Raw genomic sequence first — 20767 nt, forward strand, 5'->3', positions numbered from 1 at the left:
AGGGCAGGTGACAGGGGAGACCTATTATGACACTGTTCACTTCGCTGAAAAGCTGAACATTGAATAAAAACTTCCTATTCATTCTCCAGCGTTCCTTGGATCAATGTAACACATTGTGTGCTATAGAAGCGTATTGATCTGAACTATCCAAAGTTTGACCTGGGGGTCCCCCACAGTAGCAATTTCAGTGCCTGTTAGGGGAAGCGCAAGAATAAAATTAGGCTTGGATGGGACACATCTCTCAGCCAGCTGACACTTGCTAGCTCCCTCTCAACTAACACTTTTAAAGAGGCGGTCAGGCCATTTATTGTATAATGGATGTGGCAAATCTATTCTTAGAAACATAGGGAAGTTCAGGCACATAATTAACATCTCTGAAGACTTGAAATTAAATGTAATCTCAGGAGCTATCTCCTCAGACTTCTGTCAACTTTTCTCTTTTCATCTCTACTCCTTCTACCATATTTTTGCTGGGCTACTGCTCCACGTGGAACCAATATCCTCTGGGACTTCATCCAAGGGGCCATGCTTTATGTATGGCCCTGGACAGAGAGTCTGACAGGTCATTCATGGGAATTGTTGGGACAAAAGAAAACATGGTTTATCTAATTGCCTTTGACCATCCTGCTAATTGCTTGATACACAATGATGGATTGTTAATGAGTCACAACAATGAACCTTTAGCAATTAGTCTACAACAAACGCAGACATGTGGTGAGGAATACCCCCTTGGAAGAGAGCTTTGGGAACCATAGGTCCAAAGGACCAAAGTCATCTGTTCCTTCCTAGTATGCTACAATTACGATGTTATGTCTCAAATAATTCACATATGTAACAATATGTATATCCTAAGGAATACAAAGGGTTAACAATTTGACGTTAACACTTCTCACCACCAGATGGAGATAAGGAACACTCATATAAATATTGCGTGGCTCCTGGGATTCTGGGAGAAGGTGTTTAGCTGAGAGAAAGATTAGTTGCATAGTTGAGAGATCTGTAGTTAGAGATATCGTACAGTTTAATTTAATAACTTTTACCTTGGTAACTTATTCAAATCTTATTCAAGTAGTGTAAATAAATCAACTTTGTTCATTTACTTAGCTTGATGTTCTTTGTTCCACACTACGTTCTCAAGACATCCTGATTTACAAAACAGAGAACATCACAACATTTGGTCCCCCACAAATATTATGTTCCAAGAAAAGTCCATCTAATTTACATTTGAATGAATCAATACCAGTTGCTTCCTGAGGGAGTCTGTTTTATACATATACATGGAAAGTTGGTTTAGTACTGGTAATGTCACTGGACTGGTAATCCAGAAACCCAGGCTAATGCTTTAGGGACTTGGGTTTAAATCCCAGTACAGCAACTGGTGGAATTTAAAATAAATCTCGAATTAAAAGCTCATCTCAGCAATGGTGACAATTAAACCATTGTAAAATCCCATATGGTTTACAAAAACCCTTCAAGGAAGGAAATCTGCTTTCCTGTCTGGTCTTGCCTAGGCCTGGTCTCCAGCAATATGGTTGATTCTTAATGCCCTCTGCCCAGCCCCATTGACCCTGCAAAGCCTACCTTACTAATGCCTAGGGCCTTGCGCCAAAATTAGGAGTGCTGGCCCACAGGTTAGTAACAGCCTAACATAGTCACAGCCACCGAGCCATGCTTTACAAATGCCCCCAACGCAACCACCACTGGGTACATCCTGTCCCACCAGTAAGACAGTTCCAGCAGAGGTGGCATTCGGCTCAGTTGTATACAGTCAAGAGGAAGCTGCTCCCGACATTGACTCCTGACTACAAGTAGTCTCACAGCATCAAGTCAAACATAGGCAAGGAAACCACCTACTGTCCTCCTGAATCAGTACTCTTCCATGCTGAACACCCCTGAGAAGAAGCACCAAGTAGGCAAGGACACAAAGTACTGGATCGAAGCTGGTTGAGTTCTGAAGGATACAGCTGCTAAACTGGGCCTGTGGTAGGGAGTGAGAGAGCCAAGAGGAACTCATCCTCACTAATCCACCTGAAGTCTTGTGCTTCAGAACTAGCCATTCCCGCCAAGCTGCTCCAGTGCAGCTACATTTGACCGAATGGGTTATCAAGGAGCACCGACAAAACTGAAGTAAGTGGGAATCAGGGGGAAACTCTCCACTGGTTGAAGTCATACAAAGGAAGATGGTTTTGGTTGCTGGAGATTAATCCTCTCAGTCCCAAAACATTCCTATAGGAGTTCCTCAGGGTAGTGTCCTAGGTCAAACCATCTTCAGCTGACCTTTTGTCCATCATAAGGTCAGAAGTGGGGATATTCGCTGATGATTGCACAATGATCAATACCATTCACAATTCCTCAGACACTGAAGCAGTTTGTGTCCATAGCAAGACCTGGACAACAATCAAGCTTGGGCGGAGAAGTGGCAAGTAACATGTGTGCCACATAGGGGCCAGGCAATGAGTATGTCCAACAAGGGAGAAATTAACTATCGTCCTTTGACATTCAATGGTATTACCATTACTGAATTCTCCCATTATCAACATCTTGGTGGCTATCAATGACCGGAAATGTAACTGGACTGGACTTATAAATACAGTCGCTGCAAGAGCAGGTCAGGGAATGGGAATTCTGCTGTGAGTAACTCACCTCCCGACTCCCCAAAGCCTGCCAACATCTACAAGGCATAAGCCAGGACTATGATGGAATACTTTCCACTTGCCTGGATGCGTGCAGCTCCAACAACACTGGAGAAGCTCAACACTATCCAGGACAAAGCAGCCCGCTTGATTGTCACCGCATCCATCACCTTCAACATGCACTCCCTCTACCACTGCCGTATAGGGCCAGCAATGTCCAGCATATACAATATGTAGCAACTTGTCAAGCCTCCTGCGACAGCATCTTCCAAACCCACAATCTCCAACACCTAGAAAGACGAGGACAATAGATGCATGGGAGCACCATCTGCAAGTTCCTAAGCCACATACCATCCTGACTTAGAACTACATCACTATTCCTTCACTGACACTGGGTTAAATTCCTGGAACTCCCTCCCTAACAGCACTGACGGTGTACCTACACCACATGGACTGCAGCAGTCTAAGAAGGTGGCACACCACCACCTTCTCAAGGGCAATTAGGGATGGACAATAAACATCCAGTCCCTGAAAGAATTTTTAAAAATCACCAGCTCGATCTTGCCTTCGCCTGATGACCACTTTCCAGTTATAAGTCACAGATTTACAAACAAACACTCAAGTTTCTTCACCCTACTACAGGAGTATCCAAACTCATTGGTACTCATTGGAAACTAATTTCCCCAGCCATGATCCTTGGGTAGCCCATCTTCCCACTCAATAAACCTAACAAGCCACTAAAAAAGCTTAAAGAAGGTTAAATACACCTCCAGGCACCTGACACATTGACTGAAATAGGATCCAAAGGAATACTGCTTAGATATTGGTAACATTTATTTTTTGCAGTTATTCTGTGAATTAAGTTTTTTTGTAACCTTTTGCAACAAAGTTTCCCCTTTAATGATTTGGAGTGTGGAACCTGTTGGTAGAATAAGTAGTTTAAAACTCAGACGCTTGAGAGACAAACTGTTCTTCTACCATTTTTCTCTTGGAGGAGTGCATCAGCAGAGTCACAGTAACTGTCTGAACACTGCTTTCTTAATCCTCCACAGCAATAACCATAAAACTGGAAGTGTGATTTTCTATAATTTACCCCTTTCCCAGAACAGGCTACATTTTGTCAGGATGCAGCTTCATGTGCTTCAGCAACCTCACCCAGCGACTATTTTTTCATGGGTGAGATTGGACGGGGTTAGTGGGGGATATTCTACTAAGTATGAGTATCTTAGTATGGGGGATACTCAGTCCTGGAAAATTCTGTTATGATCACCACTCACTAGGCCATCAAGAATACCCATTTCATGATCTTATTCAAAAACCCTTTGGTTGTGATAATAAAGTGAATATTTGTGACTGCAGCTTACAGTTAATGTATTGCTCTTTGTGTCTCTGGACTCCATTCACTGGCTGTCCAGCTATGACACCAGTGTGATGCAGTGTGACTCCAGTTAACTGGTAACATTCCTACCAAGGAGCAAGAAGATACCAGATTTAAACCCCCACTCCAGACAACAATGGCAAATGGAGATCGGAACCAAGAGGTTCATGCTTTGGTTAACATCCAACAAGATAATCACAGCAGGAGGGTGAAGTGCGGATACGCCGCCCCCCCCTCCCCACACAAGTTGTAGGAGCCCATGAAATCCTCCCACCATACAGGACAAATATCAATTGGTATAAAGATGGTTGTGGCCAAGGCAGAAGTTTTCACATTGTGGCCTGTCAGACCGTTAGTCAGTCCACAAACCTTCCCTTGCTTCATACTGGTCTGGAAGAGACGTGTGAAGACATATAAACAATATTGTCCTCCAGTAAAAGTAAGCTATTAGTCAAGGCTACCCCAGCTCTTATGCAGCATGTTAAGAGACACTGGCCATTACCATATCTCAAAAAAAGCCATTTCTGTACGTTTTTACTACCTTGAGCATTACCTTAGTGAGGCGAAAGATAATGGAGTCAAGAGACGGAATCAGAAACTGCTGGGTAAACTCAGCAGGTCTGGTAACATCTGAAGAGGAGTCATACTGGTGCGAATCGCTGACTATATTTTCTTTCCCTGCAGATCCTTCCAGACCTGCTGAGTTTTCACAGCATTTTCTATTTTTTTCAAATTTAGAGTATCCAATTCTTTTCTTTTCCAATTAAGGGGCAATTTAGCATGGCCAATCCACCTAACCTGCACATCTTTGGGTTGTGTGGGTGGAAAGTTCACTCTGGAGTAGAGGCTGATGTTATTGCCTTTGTCTCATCGATAGTCGGAAGGCAGGCGCTACTCGGTAGGAGGTCTCGTGCCTAGTGCCTAGACTGGTATGGGGACTTCGCGTCCTTTTGCAATTGGAAAACAATTAATTTACCACCATGGGTTCCACTGAGAGATTCTACCTGGAATGGCAACTATTCATCTCCTTTTTCAAAGATCTAGACACCATCAACTTTTGGGCTGTTAGGGATTTTGGGTACAGACTTTAAGTTATTTGTTATTTTTCTTTGTTTTGTTTGTTTCTTGGGAAATGTTTCTTTTTGTTCTTATATATGCAACAATTCTTGGTCTGGACTGGACTTGGTTTGCATTGAAAATGTTTGCATTAAAAATTTGAGAAACCTAATAAAATATATTTTTGAAAAGTTAGAATCTAAAGCAGTCTCTCTGCCAATCTCTGCTTTCAAATGTGTGCGCATGCAGATGTGTGTTAATCACCACAAGTAGTTTAGTGCAGTGGTCAAATGGCAAAAGCAAAAAAAAGATCGTTCACACTTTATCTACTAAGTGTGTTGGAATAATAAATATTCGAAAACCCCAAGAAACAATTCATTCATGCTTCAAAGGCTGCCTCCATTATAAAGACAAAATATCTCAAGAGGGATGTCTGAGCAACAATTGGAGGATTCTTTTACCAGCTGTCTCCACATTGGAGTTGAAGATTCAGCTGTAAAAGAGCTAGTGTTATCAGGTCATAGACAGTTGTAGCACAAGAGGACGACATTTGGTCCATCATGTCCAGCAAGTCACAGTCCCTGCCCTTTCACCATAACCCTGCAGATCTTTCGTCCACAACCCTTTAGCGAGACACTGGTTTGCACTTTGGTCGTCAACATAAACATTTTCAGTAAAGGCGCATCAGAGGACAAATAGGAATATTGTTGCAAAGCTTTTTGTTTGTAAAAATGATTTTGAACAAGCGGTTTCCCAACAGACCATTTTCTGCATTAAATAGTAACTTTTTGTAAGAAAATAATTAATTAGAAACTGTAATCCCTGGAAGCTAGTCAGCATTTGTAAAATCAGAAGCCATCTTACCCTGTTTTGGGTGTTTAACTTTCCAGTTCTAACCAACGATACACACCCCAAAATATCATTCCATCTTCCCTCTCTAATGTTAAATAACCAGTAGTTATAGTTTTTTTAAAAAAATGATAGGTCATTATTTGGAAAGGTTTGTCTCTCAAGATTTTCCTTCTCTCCCACCTGACACCAAGCAGTATTCCCAGCCAAGGTTGCTTAGTCAGCATTACGGGGCACGTGGAGGCAGTCTGGATCGGAGTCAACGCTGACAATTGCCCTTCATAAGCTCTGCCTCTTGCTCACCTACCCGACCAAAAAGGTTGACTGGGACAAAACAAATCACTCTGCAATATCGAGCCACACCATGGAATACCAGGGCTCAAGGCATCACACCAGGGCAAATCTTGAAGGGACGTGTCAATGTTAAGGTCACCATGAAATATCTGACAATTAATTCAGACAGCACAGGGGAAAAAGTGGCCTACATTATTTTGCCTGCACCCATCACGCGTGCGAAGGGGTTCATCCACAAAGTCAAAATATACAAGAAATGTGACAGCTTTCATTAAGGGCAATCAAAGACGAAAAGTAAAATATCACCTGAACCTTTGATGCAGCCAATCACATTACACACAGTTATAAATATAAAACTAAATTAGAAGTGAGATCCCTGAATAGGCAACTTCACGAATGACCTTCACTCTCTATTTGACAAATTGCTTAATAATCTATCGATTATGTGATAAAAGTGAACAGTTTCATTTCTTGTGAATATTGAATTAATTGAGACAGCAGGCTGAATCGTCCATCACAGTCGGGTCCTTAAGGTCAGGTGTTCAATACTCGATGAGTGATGACTTGCGCCTGAAGTGGTTATAAAGTACAAGGTATTGCCACCATCTAGCTCAGGAGCAAGCTGCATCAGTCAACACCACATTGTCATTGGTTTTCAATAGAGGATAATGGAGGATGTATGACATTTTCTCTTCTCATCTCCTTCTTCCACATATTTTCATCTTTCCTCCAATTTCCTCCCCGAACAGACGCCGGAAAGTGGTGACTAGGGGCTTTTCACAGTAACTTCATTTGAAGCCTACTTGTGACAATAAGCGATTTTCATTTTGTTTCATTTCAATTTCCATCTGGGGCCTGGCTGGGACTTTAGCCCGATGTTCAGGCAAGCAGCATTTATTCAAATCAGCCTGTTGATCTGCAGGAGACATTGCAACTATGTTCTGTCCAGCAGCAGCAAGACTAATGGTAATATCCCATCACATCAGGCCAGCACAGACCAGGGATGTGCTTGACCCACAGCAGGCAATGCAGTTTCTGGGCAAAAAAGCAGAGCTAAAGAACAAGTAGATAAGCTTTTAGACACAGTAGTAAAGCCACTTCAAATGGAGGGTACACTACACAGACTACAACAGTGGTTAGCACTGCTGCCTCACTGCCAGGGACCCCGGTTCAATTCCAGCCTTGGGTCATTGTCTGTGTGGAGTTTACACTTTCTCCCCATGTTCTTGTGGGTTTCCTCTGGCTGCTCCGGTTTCCTCCCACAGTCCAAATATGTGCAGGTTAGGTGGGTTGGCCATGATAAAATTGTCCCTTAGTGTCCAGGGAGGTGCAGGTTAAGTGAGGTCACAAGGATGGGGAAGTGGGCCTAGGTAAGGTGATCTTTCAGAGGGTCGGTATGGAGTCGATGGGCCGAATGGCTTCCTTCTGCATCAGGGTTCTAAGATAACAGGGGCTTCAGTGCCTCGATTCATAACATGCAGCACATCAGGAAGCATCAGGGCTCCTAATCTTTTTTTTTAAGTTTTAAATCCCCAATTCTTTTTTTTCCAATCAAGGGGCAATTTAGCGTGGCCAATTCACCTATCCTGCACATCTCTGGGTTGTGGGGGTGAGACCCACGCAGACATGGGGAGAATGTGCAATCTCCACACGGACAGTGACCCGGGGCTGGGATCGAACCCGGGACCTCAGAGCCATGAAGCAGCAGTGCTAACGACAGCACCACCGTGCTGCCCCTATCAGGGCTCCTAATCAAAAGGGGCAGGACCGACTTCCGGGTGCGGTGATGACCAGCTAAGCCGCACGTTTCGGCAGCTCCCGTTGGTACGGACTTTTGGGCTCTTGATAAGAGCCCCAACGGCAATTTTAAACGGCCAAAATCGCTGTGCGGTGAAATAGAAGGGAATCCCCCCCGGACGTTGATGGACAAAGGAGAGGATAGCGGCAGGATTGCAGTGGATCCTTCGGAGCAGCGGCAAGGAAGGGAAGCTCGAAGCAAGATGGCGTCGGAGGGTGGCAGTTCGATATTGGGCCCGGAGCAACAAGTGTTCCTGCGGCGCTGTGTGGAAGAGCTGAAGAAGGAGGTGTTGGCCCCGATGCTACAGGCAATTGAAGGGCTAAAGGAGGTGCAGAGGACCCAGGAGCTGGAGCTTCGGGTCGTGAAGGCAAAGGCTGCTGAAAATGAAGATGAAATTCAGGGCCTGGTGGTGGAGACAGAGATGCACGAGGCGCAGCACAAGAGGTGTGTGGAGAGGTTGGAAGCCCTGGAGAATAAATCGAGGAGGAAGAATCTAAGAGTCTTAGGTCTTCCCAAGGGCGCAGAGGGGGCGGACGTCGGGGCATATGTGAGCACGATGCTTCACTCGCTAATGGGATCGGAGGCCCCGACGGGCCCTTTGGAGGTGGAGGGAGCTTATCGAGTTATGGCGGGAAGACCAAGGGCAGGAGATATACCTCGAGCCATAGTGGTGAGGTTTCACCACTATGATGACAGAGAGATGGTCCTAAGATGGGCGAAGAAAACTCGGAGCTGCAGGTGGGAGAACGCAGTGATCCGCGTATACCAGGATTGGAGTGCGGAGGTGGCGAGAAGGAGGGCAAGTTTCAATCGGGCTAAGGCGGTGCTTCACAAAAAGGTGAAATTTGGAATGCTGCAACCGGCGAGACTGTGGGTCACATACCAAGGGAAGCACCACTACTTTGAGACGGCAGAAGAGGCGTGGACATTCATAGTGGACGAGAAGCTGAAATAGTCTGGCGAGAGAAAGAGCTTCTGGGGCAAAGTGGTGGGGTGACTATGTGGGACGAGGAAGGGGGGGGGAGATGATTTTTCAATTGTTAACTCTTTAAGCCTGTAAATTTTCTCTCTTCCCCTCGTTTTGGGGGGGGGGGTATGAGGAACTGTGGGCGCCAGTGGGTAGGAAAGCGGGGCTGAGTGGGAAACGCGGGCTTCGTTCCCGCGCTATGGTAATTAAGGCGGGAACAGGGACGCAGGAAGGTGGGGACCTCGCACAGTGAGAGGCCGAGGGCAAACGGGGAAGCAGAGGTCAGCCAGAGTTCGCTGACTTCTGGGAGCAACATGGGGGGGGGTGTAATTACGCTAAAGGGGGATCTAGCGGAGGGGGGGGGAGGGAGCTAACTGGGTTGCTGCTGCTAAGGGGAAGGGGGAGCTGTTATGGGGCGGGGTGGTCGAGGCGGGAGGGCACCGTCGGTGGGATATACGGGTATGTGGGAACCGGGTGAGGAGCTGGGGTAAAAAAGGGGATGGCTAGTCGACAAGGGGGGGGTAAAGAGCCCCCCAACCCGGTTGATCACGTGGAACGTGAGAGGGCTGAATGGGCCGATTAAAAGGGCGCGGGTACTCGCACACCTAAAGAAATTAAAGGCAGATGTGGTTATGTTGCAGGAGACGCACCTGAAATTGACAGATCAGGTCAGACTACGTAAAGGATGGGTGGGACAGGTGTTTCATTCGGGTTTGGATGCGAAGAATAGGGGGGTGGCTATTTTAGTGGGGAAACGGGTACCGTTTGAGGCAAAGACCATAGCGGCGGACGGGGGGGGGGGGTAGATACGTGATGGTGAGTGGCAGACTGCAAGGGGAGGCTGTGGTTCTGGTGAACGTATACACCCCGAACTGGGATGATGCAAACTTCATGAGGAGTATGTTGGGGCGTATCCCAGACCTGGAGGCGGGAAAGTTGGTAATGGGGGGAGATTTCAATACAGTGCTTGATCTAGGGCTGGACCGGTCAAGGTCCAGGACCGGGAGGAGGCCGGCAGCGGCCAAGGTGCTTAAGGACTTCATGGAGCAGATGGGAGGAGTAGATCCTTGGAGATTTATCAGACCTAGGAGTAAGGAGTTCTCATTCTTCTCCCATGTTCACAAGGTATATTCACGGATAGACTTTTTTGTACTGGGAAGGGCACTGACTCCGAAGGTGACAGGGACGGAGTACACGGCCATAGCCATCTCGGACCACGCTCCACACTGGGTAGATCTGGAGGTAGGAGAGGAAAAGGAACAGCACCCACTCTGGAGAATGGATATGGGCCTGTTGGCGGATGAGGGGATATGACTAAGGGTGAGGGGGTGTATCGAAAGATACTTGGAGCTCAATGACAATGGAGAGGTTCAGGTGGGAGTGGTCTGGGAGGCGTTGAAGGTGGTGGTCAGAGGGGAACTGATATCCATAAGGGCACATAAAGGGAAGCAAGAGAGTAAAGAAAGGGAGCGATTGCTGAGAGAACTTCTGAGGGTGGACAGGCAATACGCAGAGGCACCGGAGGGGGGACTGTACAGGGAAAGACAAAGGTTACATGTGGAATTTGACCTGCTGACCACGGGTAAGGCAGAGGCACAGTGGAGGAGGGCACAGGGAGTGCAGTATGAGTATGGAGAGAAGGCGGGTCGGCTACTGGCCCAACAATTGAGGAAGAGGGGAGCGGCGAGGGAGATAGGTGGGGTGAGGGAGAGATGGAATGGGGAGCGGAGAGAGTGAATGGGGTGTTTAAGACATTCCATGAGAGGTTGTATAAGGCTCAGCCCCCGGAAGGGAAGGAGGGAATGATACATTTCCTGGATCAGCTGGAATTCCCGAAGGTGGAGGAACAGGAGAGGGCAGGACTGGGAGCACAGATGGATGTGGAGGAGGTGGTAAAGGGGATTGGGAGCATGCAGGCAGGGAAGGCCCCGGGACCGGATGGGTTCCCGGTGGAATTTTATAGTAAATATATAGACCTACTGGCCCCGCTCTTAACGAGAACCTTTAATGAGGCCAGGGAAAGGGGGAAGTTGCCCCCGACTATGTCGGAGGCGACAATATCGTTACTTTTGAAGAAGGATAAAGACCCGCTGCAGTGTGGGTCCTACAGGCCCATTTCCCTTTTGAATGTAGATGCTAAGCTCCTGGCCAAGGTAATGGCGACGAGGATAGAGGATTGTGTCCCGGGGGTGGTCCATGAGGATCAAACTGTGTTCGTTAAGGGGAGACAGCTGAACACGAACATACGGAAGCTGCTAGGGGTGATGATGATGCCCCCACCAGAGGGGGAGGCGGAGATAGTGGTGGCGATGGATGCCGGGAAAGCATTTGACAGGGTGGAGTGGGACTACCTGTGGGAAGTGTTGAGGAGATATGGTTTTGGTGAAGGGTTCATTGGATGGGTACAGCTGCTATATAGGGCCCCGGTGGCAAGTGTGATCACGAACAAGCAGAGGTCTGACTACTTCCGTCTTTATAGAGGGACGAGGCAGGGGTGTCCCCTGTCTCCGTTACTGTTTGCATTGGTAATTGAGCCCCTGGCCATAGCACTGAGGGGCTCCAGGAAGTGGAGGGGAGTACTCAGGGGAGGAGAAGAACACCGGGTATCATTGTATGCAGATGATTTACTGTTGTATGTTGCGGACCCGGTGGAGGGGATGCCTGAGATAATGCAGACGCTCGGGGAGTTTGGGGAATTCTCGGGGTACAAATTGAACATGGGGAAGAGTGAGTTGTTTGTGGTACATCCGGGGGAGCAGAGCAGGGGAATAGAAGATTTGCCGCTGAGGAGGGTAACAAGGGATTTCCGGTACTTGGGGATCCAGATAGCCAGGAGTTGGGGAACCTTGCATAGGCTTAATTTAACATGATTGGTGGAACAGATGGAGGAGGATTTTAAGAGATGGGACATGGTGCCCCTGTCACTGGTGGGGAGGGTGCAGGCGATCAAAATGGTAGTCCTCCCGAGATTCCTTTTTGTGTTTCAGTGCCTCCCGGTGATGGTCACGAAGGCTTTTTTCAAGAAGATCGAGAAAAGCGTCATGAGTTTTGTGTGGGCTGGGAAGACCCCGAGAGTGAGGAGGGGGTTCTTGCAGCGTAGCAGGGAGAGGGGGGGGCTGGCACTACCGAGCTTAAGTGAGTACTATTGGGCCGCCAATATTTCAATGGTGTGTAAGTGGATGGGAGAAGGGGAGGGAGCGGCGTGGAAGAGATTGGAAATGGCGTCCTGCAAAGGAACCAGCCTACAAGCACTGGTGACGGCACCGCTGCCGTTCTCCCCGAAGAAATACACCCCAAGTCCAGTGGTGGTGGCAACACTGAAAATTTGGGGGCAGTGGAGACGGCATAGGGGAATGACGGGAGCCTCGGTGCGGTCCCCGATAAGAAATAATCATAGGTTTGTCCCAGGGAGAATAGATGGGGGATTTGGAGCATGGCAGAGAGCTGGGATTGTGCAACTGAGGGATCTGTTCCTGGACGGGACGTTTGCGAGTCTGGGAGCGCTGACGGAAAAATATGGGTTGCCCCAAGGGAATGAATTTCGATACATGCAACTGAGGGCTTTTGCGAGGCAACAGGTGAGGGAATTCCCGCAGCTCCCGACACAGGAGATTCAGGATAGAGTGATTTCAGGGACATGGGTGGGGGATGGTAGGGCGTCAGATATATACAGGGAAATGAGAGATGAGGGGGAGAACATGGTGGATGAGCTGAAGGGAAAATGGGAGGAAGAGCTGGGGGAAGAGATTGAAGAGGGGCTGTGGGCAGATGCCCTACGTAGGGCAAACTCTTCATCCTCGTGCGCCAGGCTTAGCCTGATACAATTTAAGGTTTTGCACAGGGCACATATGACCAGCGCAAGGCTCAGTAAATTTTTCGGGGTAGAGGATAGGTGTGAGAGATGCTCGAGAAGCCCAGCAAACCACACCCACATGTTTTGGTCATGCCCGGCACTGCAGGGGTTCTGGGTGGGGGTGGCGAAGGTGCTTTCAAAGGTGGTGGGGGTCCGGGTCGCGCCAGTCTGGGGGCTGGCTATATTCGGGGTTGCAGAAGAGCTGGGAGTGCAGGATGCGAGAGAGGCTGATGTTTTGGCCTTTGCGTCCCTAGTAGCCCAGCGAAGGATACTGCTTATGTGGAAGGAAGCCAAGCCTCCGGGCGTGGAGACCTGGATAAACGACATGGCAGGGTTTATAAAACTGGAACGGATAAAGTTTGCACTAAGGGGTTCGGCTCAGGGGTTCACCAGGCGGTGGCAACCGTTCATTAACTACCTCGCAGAACGATAAAGGAAATGGGAAGGTAACAGCAGCAACCCAGGGGAGGGGGGAGGGCCCAGGTGGGTCCTCAGGGGTGTTATTGTAAAGATATTGGTACTTGGTTATGTATATTGAATTGCTGATTTTATTATTTGGGAGAGCTATTATTTTTGTTATGGCAGTTGCCATTTAGCTTATATATTATTTATTTATTTGTTAAAATACGGTCACGGTTATTTATATTGTTTTGCTGTTGTAAAAAGGAGAAAAACCTTTGTACTGTTTTGTTTGGCCGAAAAAGTTGAATAAAATATATCAAATAAAATTTTTAAAAAGGAGGACCACTGGGTAGTGGCTGACAGTATCAGCAGTTTTAAAGATCTTTGTTTGTCAGAGTTGGTTTGGTTTTAAAAAAAACTGTAAACATAAGATTTCCTGCACAGTGCGCAAGCAGTTGAGCTAGGGTTCACATGGTTTGGAGTATTGTGAGCAGTTTTGGGCCCCATATCTAAGGAAGAATGTGCTGGCCTTGGAAAGGGTCCAGAGGAGGTTCACAAGAATGGTCCCTGGAATGAAGAACTTGATGTATGAGGAACGTTTGAGGACTCTGGGTCTGTACTCGTTGGAGTTTAGAAGGATGAGGGGGGATCTTATACAAGATACTGCGAGGCCTGGATAGAGTGGACGTGGAGAGGATGTTTCCACTTGCAGGAACACTACAACCAGAGGACACCATCTCAGATTAAAGGGACGATCCTTTAAAACAGCGATGAGGAGGAATTGTTTCAGCCTGAGGGTGGTGAATCTGTGGAACTCTTTGCCGCAGAAGGCTGTGGAGGTCAATTCACTGAATGCCTTTGAGACAGAGATAGATATGTTCGTGATTAATAAGGGGATCAGGGGTTATGGGGAGAAGGCAGGTTTGTGATTAATAAGGGGATCAGGGGTTATGGGGAGAAGGCAGGAGAATGGGGATGAGAAAATATCAGCCATGATTGAATGGCGGAGCAGACTCGATGGGCCGAGTGGCCTGGTTCTGCTCCTATGTCCTATGGTCGTATGGTTACCCATCAGGCCAGTTGCAAACTTAACCAACTTCATGTTTGGCAATGAAACAAAGTTTGGTCTTCCATTTTAATTTGTAAGTCTGTTTCCTGAAGGTAGAATGGAGGGAGCTATTGATCTGAACCATGCTTTATTGACCTGGGAGTGTCTGCTGGGACAGTGTGGGCTTGATGTAATGCACATGGGAATGTTCCATTCCCTTTACTGCATTCAGCATATGAAATGTTCGATCTTTAAAACAGTTGCCACTCTCTTCAATTAAAATTTGACGCATTATAAATGACCGACAAGACCTCAGGGAGTAACTACGGGGCAAAAACCTGAACCCGAGGTTCACATGCAGAGTTGGTCCTTCAGTAAAGAACAGAAAAAAAAACATTTAATGATAACAAAACTGAATCATTTTCAAAACAGCATAGAATTTGACCAATCAAAGCAACATTACACACAAGGCAGCACAGGAGATATCAAGCATAGCAACCTAAAGGGATATTCCGATATTTTAAACAATCCACTACTGGATTTAATGGATTGCTACCAATATGCCGTGCTCTTGCAAATATGTTATGTAATTCTCCTCTTCATTCATCTCAAATTGCTCTCATTGCCAGTGACAAGACTGTTTTCCCCTGTACTTTACTCTACTTTATACAAATCAGAACACTTTTTCCAGATACAGCCCACATTTGTAAAATTCTTTAACTGTATCGCTAGATGCCTTTTAGTTTGAGTGGATATATACGAGCAGAAACATTTAACACCTCGACCATTTAATTTTGCTGGGATCCTAGCGATTGCTCCAGGCACAATCCCATCTTGAAGGCAGGATCGGTAACTTTTTTCCAGAGTGCTTTTCTTGTTTGAAGAAGGCACATCACAAAAAGATGGGGGAACGTCATTATGCGTGTGTTACAATATCAATTTTTCAATCAAGAATACATTCAGTATTTTACGTCTGCTGGACTCTGACAACCATCTGTGAAACAGAAGTTCACCATTTCTCATAATTGTTGATCTGGAAATTATGGAGCATTTGTAAGAAAAAAATTAAAACATATATTTTTACCTCCTCATCCCACTAATTCCCAGCACCCCATCCACTCAAATGAGGTTGTTAGCCAGATTTGTTACTAAATGGGGAAATACACTTGGCTCCTGTCAGAGTTCTCTGCCCACTCAACATGGTTGGGCAACCATTAACATGGTGCAGATTTGCAATATTTTACTTATATTGAAACAGTGCATTTTTAAACCAGAAGGATGCAACTTGTGCATCAATATAACATTTCCATCCCGTGCAGGCATTGCATCTTATGAATTCACCAGTCCCCTGGCGAGTTACAACCCCTGGATTGATACCCATTTGAAACTGGGTTCAGGTCAAAGCATTCTAAGTGATCGTGTCACTAATGGCAGGGCCACGAGGTGTCGGGGTCGCCACTTGTCCAGATTTGGGGGCAGACAGGCTTGCTATTACAAAATGTTGCACCAGAAATTTCTAAAACATAAATAGGTGCCAAGCCTATCGTATATTATGGGAATCAATTTATTCCACTCATTTCTGTGTCCTATGATATGGAGGTTTTAATTATTAAGGCTATTGATTTTTTTCTTCTGGTTAGCAGGAAAGAAAACAGAGTCTTAAATCATTGTCCCCCATCCTTTTTGGACTTGGCAAAGGCAATAACTCTCGGGATTGTCGCTACATTTATTTAGTATGAACATTGATACCAATGCACTGTGGCAACACACTTCTTGTACAATGCATTAATTCATTGATACAAATCACAACCATCACCAGCAACAAAACTGAAACGTCAGTACTTTATTGACTTGGAATACAACCAACAACAGTCAGTTTATGGGTTCATGCCCATTTGAAACTGGGCTGAGCTCCACTCAGGATAATTTCACACTAGACACATGCAGCTGTCAGACAGAAGAGACTTATCAATTCTGCCAAGTCAAAACAGTTAAAAGACAGATTCCTCAGGCATGGAGGCAATTTCACTACCATCCCCTTTAATTAAAAAATTAATAATCCAAACCGCTAATAAATGGGATGCAATGGAAAATGAATGCCACTGATGGAGCAATTAAAATCAGGATGGCACAATGAGGCCAGAATTGGAGGAGCGCAGAGGTTTGCAGGGCTGGAGAAGATTTCAGAGATAGGGAGAGGGAAAGCCACGAGAGGTTTTGAATTTTAAGAGGTATCTCCATACTGGCTGCTAATGGAGATCAGAAATCATAGAAAAGGTGGGTCATAGAACATAGAACAGTACAGCACAGGCCCTTCAGCCCATGATGTTGTTTCATTAAAGGGGATGTTGTGCCGACCATTTAGCCAAATCTAAGATCAACCTAACCTACACCCCTTCAATTTACTGCTGTCCATGTGGCTGTCCAAGAGTCGCTTAAATGTCCCTAATGACTCTGACTCCACCACCTCCGCTGGCAGTGCATTCCACACACCCACCACTCTCTGTGTAAACTCTCTGACATCTCCCCTATACCTTCCTCCAATCATCTTAAAATTATGTGCCCTCATGACAGCCCTGGGGAAAAGTCTCTGGCTACCCACTCTAGCCATGCCTCTCATCACCTTGTACACCTCTATCAAATCACCTCTCTGCCTTCTTCACCTCTATCAAATCACCTCTCTGCCTTCTTCGCTCAAGTGAGAAAAGCCCTAGCTTCCTCAACCTTTCTTCACAAGACATGCCCTTCAGTCCAGGCAGCATCCTGGTAAATCTCCTCTGTACCCTCTCCAAAGCATCCACATCCTTCCTATAATGAAGCAACCAGAACTGGACACAATATTCTACCAGGGTTTTATAAAACTGCAGCAAAACCTCGCAGCTCTTAAACTCAATCCCCCTGTTAATGAAAGCCAACACACCTTCTTAACAACCCTATCAACCTGGGTGGCAACTTTGAGGGATCTTTGTACGTGGACCCCAAGATCCCTCTGTTCCTCCACACTTCCAAGAATCCTGCCTTTAATCCTGTATTCAGCATTCAAATTTCACCTTCCAAAATGAATCACTTCACATTTATCAAGGTTGAACTCCATCTGCCACTTCTCAGCCCAGCTCTGCATCCTGTCAATGTCCTGTTGTAACCTGCAACAGCCCTCGACACTATCTACAATTCCACCAATCTTCGTGTCATCATCAAGCCACCCTTCTACTTCCCCATCCAAATCATTTATAAAAACCACAAAGAGCAGAGGTCCCAAAACAGATCCCTGCGGGTCACCACTGGTCACCGACTAGGCGCAATACTTTCCATCCACTACCACTCGCTGTCTTCTTTTGGCTAATCAATTCTGTATCCAGACAGCCAAATTTCCCTGTATCCCATGCCCCCCCGACTTTCTGAATAAGCCTACCACGGGGAACCTTATCAAATGCCTTACTGAAATCCATATACACCACATCCACTGCCTGACATTCATCATTGTGTCCCATCACATTATCAAAGAATTAAATGAGGCTTGAGAGGTATGAACTGCCCCTCACAAAGCCATGCTGACCATTGTTAATCAAACTATGTTTTTCTAAAATAATTATAAATCCTGTCTCTCAGAATACTTTCCAGTATTTTGCTCACCACAGACTGACGGTCTGTAATTCCCAGGGATTTCCCTATTCCCTTTCTTGAACAGGGGAACAACATTCGCCTCCCTCCAATCATTCGGTACTACTCCAGTGGAGAGCGAGGACGCAAAGATCATCGCCAATGGCGCAGCAATCTCCTCCCTTGCTTCCGTAGTAACCTTGGGTATATACCGTCTGACCCAGGGGACTTATCTATCCTGACGCTTTTCAAAATTTCCAGCATGTCCTCCTTCTGAATATCAACCTGTTTGAGCCTATTAACCTGGTTCACGCTGTTCCCAAGAGCAACAAGGTCCCTCTCTCGTGAATATTGAAGCAGGGCTGGTTAGGATATGGGCAGTCTGGTTTTGGGTAAGTAGACGTTTGTACAGGGTGATAGCTGGTTGGTTGCCGAGTTTCGGAGTAGACAAGTCTAGAGTAACAAAGGTATAGATTAGGGTTTCTGCAGCAGGTATGAGGCAGAGGTGGGTGATAATTTTAGAAAGGATGTGAAGGCATTGGAGAAAGTGCAGAAAAGATTCATGAGAATAGTTCTAACAATAAGGAATTTCAGTTAAGAAGGTAGATCGGATAATTTGGGACTGATTTCCTTTGATAAAGGAAGGCCAAGTGGAGATTTGATAATGGAATTCATGATCATGAGGGGTCTGGTGTGGAGAATGGTTCCCAATCCTGAAAGGATCGAGAACGAGAGGACACAGATTTAAAATAATTGGCAAAAGAAGCAAAAGCAACATGAGGAAAAACATTCTTCGGCAGCAAGAGGTTAAGGTCTCGAATGCACGGCCTGAGAGTATGGCAGAGTCACTTCAGTACAGTGCAGGAGGTCCTTCAGCCCATCGAGTCTGCACCAGCCCTCGGAAAGAGCACCTTACCTAGATCCACGGCCCACCCTATCCCCATAACCCAGTAACTCCACCTAACCTTTTGGACACTAAGGAACAATTTATAATGGCCAATCCACCTACCTTACACATCTTTGGACTGTGGGAGGATACCAGAGCACCCGGAGGAAACCTACACAGACACAGGAGAATGTGCAGACTCCACACAGTCAGTGACCCAAGGCCAAAATTGAACCTGGGTCCCTGGCGCTGTGAGGCAGCAGTGCCAACCACTGCACCACCATGCCACCCAATCAAAGCTTTCAAAAGGGAATTAAGCTGTTATCTGAAAAAGAGGAATACGGGGAGAAGACGGGAGAGTGGGTCTCGGCGAATTGCTCGCTCGGGGTGCCGGTGCCCACAGTGGGCCGAACAGCCTCCTTCCGCACTGAAGCAAAGGGGTTGATATGGGGGAGGGGGTCAGAAGCTCTGCTCGGGGTCAAAAAAGGGCAGCAAGGATTTCCAACAGTCCAGTTCGGCCTCAGTGGTCAGGGAGAGAGGGGAGGGCTGGATAAGTACAGGGCAGTCCAAAGTGGCACAAACTGTCCCAGAATCTGGACGGATGCCAGTCCCTGTCGTGTCACACCTTTACAAGGGCAAAAATCGACGGTTGCGTAGCAAAGGGGACAAAGCGTAAAGGTTTGAGACGCTGGTCGCCAGACAATTGAAATAAAACGAGAGACACAGGGAGCCCTGAACACACGATTGGGTTCTTTATAACAGACTGAACAGCCTGATTAATAGTGACTGAACTCGGCTTCTCCACCCAAGCACAGGCCTGTTTAATACACTAACGGGGCTGGCTCTCGCCCCGCTGCACCGTCAAGTACACGGTGTTGGCTGGGCCCCGACGCACGTTAACGGAAAGCCGCCGGCCGGCCTCCACAGCGGCGGTTTAAAGACGGTGCCGTCCTCTCCCTCCCTCCTTCCCCCACAACGGCCACGAACCCGGCGGAGAACGCGAACAGGAACCCCCTCACCTCCCTCCTGACGTTCAAAAGCGCGTAAAAGTCATCGTTATTAATCTCTTCATCCACCAAGGCCGCCGCCATTGTCACCTTTCACCCGGCACCCCCTCCCCCCCCCCCGCAGCGGGGCACCGGCCAGCAGCCAGCCAGCCCCGCCAAGGAGGTCACCATTCGCCAAGAGACTCCCTCCTCCTCCACCTCCTCCACCACCGCCACCTCGCGGGCCGCCTCATTCCTCCCGCCGGCGCTGCCCTCTGCCGGCGGCGCCGAGATCAAAGCGAGAAGAATAGGTGGCGCGCACGAAAGACGCTTCTCTATTATCGCGCCTTTCGGCACATCCCTGAAGATGCTGAATTAAAAACCGGAAAATGCTGGAAATACTCAGCCGTTCCCCGCGAGACGGGAAAACGAGAGTCAACGGGCGGAACTTTGCCGACGGCAAAGCGGCGCCCCGGCCCCCGCGCCTGCAGCTCAGCGAGCCTCAGTGGCGCCACCAGGAGCGCTGGTCACTTCTGGGACAGCCCACCACAATTTTACCTGGGCTTCCTGGGGGGTGGGGGAGGGCAGTAAAATTCTGCCATACATTTTGGATCTGCGCCAAAGATCCTCACAGCCGATGAGTCATTTAAAAAGTACAGTCACTGTTTTAATTAGACAATCACAGTAGCCAATTTTTAGGCCTCGAGTCCCCAGAGAACAACCATATGATAAATCACTCATTTACCAATGTAATGCAGTGAAGGTTTGTATTTATTGCCCGGTCACCCGGAGGAGGTAGGGGTGGACTTTCTCCTTGAACTACTGAGTAACAGTAAAATATACTCCAAAGAGAAAATGCTGGAAAATCTCAGCAGGTCTGACAGTATTTGTAGGGAATGAAAAGAGCTAACGTTTCGAGTCCAGATGTAAACTATACTCTCTTGCAAAAACCATGTCAGAATCAACCATGTTGATGTGGGACTGCAGTCACAAATGAGAATCAGCGAAAGGCAGTGA

The 20767-nt window shown here is 47.1% G+C and overlaps 1 protein-coding gene across 1 annotated transcript in view; it reads right to left on the reverse strand.

Moving 5' to 3' along the window:
* Positions 1-19941, reverse strand: part of LOC140392631 (dnaJ homolog subfamily C member 11) — a 64152-nt gene extending 44211 nt beyond the window's left edge. The window contains exon 1 of the mRNA XM_072478073.1: positions 19784-19941. Within this exon, the coding sequence (XP_072334174.1) occupies positions 19784-19855 (72 nt within the window). The 5' untranslated portion in view covers positions 19856-19941. The remainder of the gene's footprint in view (positions 1-19783) is intronic.
* Positions 19942-20767: the final 826 nt, after the last annotated feature.

The sequence above is a fragment of the Scyliorhinus torazame genome, chromosome 16 (assembly GCF_047496885.1).
Source record: "Scyliorhinus torazame isolate Kashiwa2021f chromosome 16, sScyTor2.1, whole genome shotgun sequence".
Taxonomy (NCBI): domain Eukaryota; kingdom Metazoa; phylum Chordata; class Chondrichthyes; order Carcharhiniformes; family Scyliorhinidae; genus Scyliorhinus; species Scyliorhinus torazame.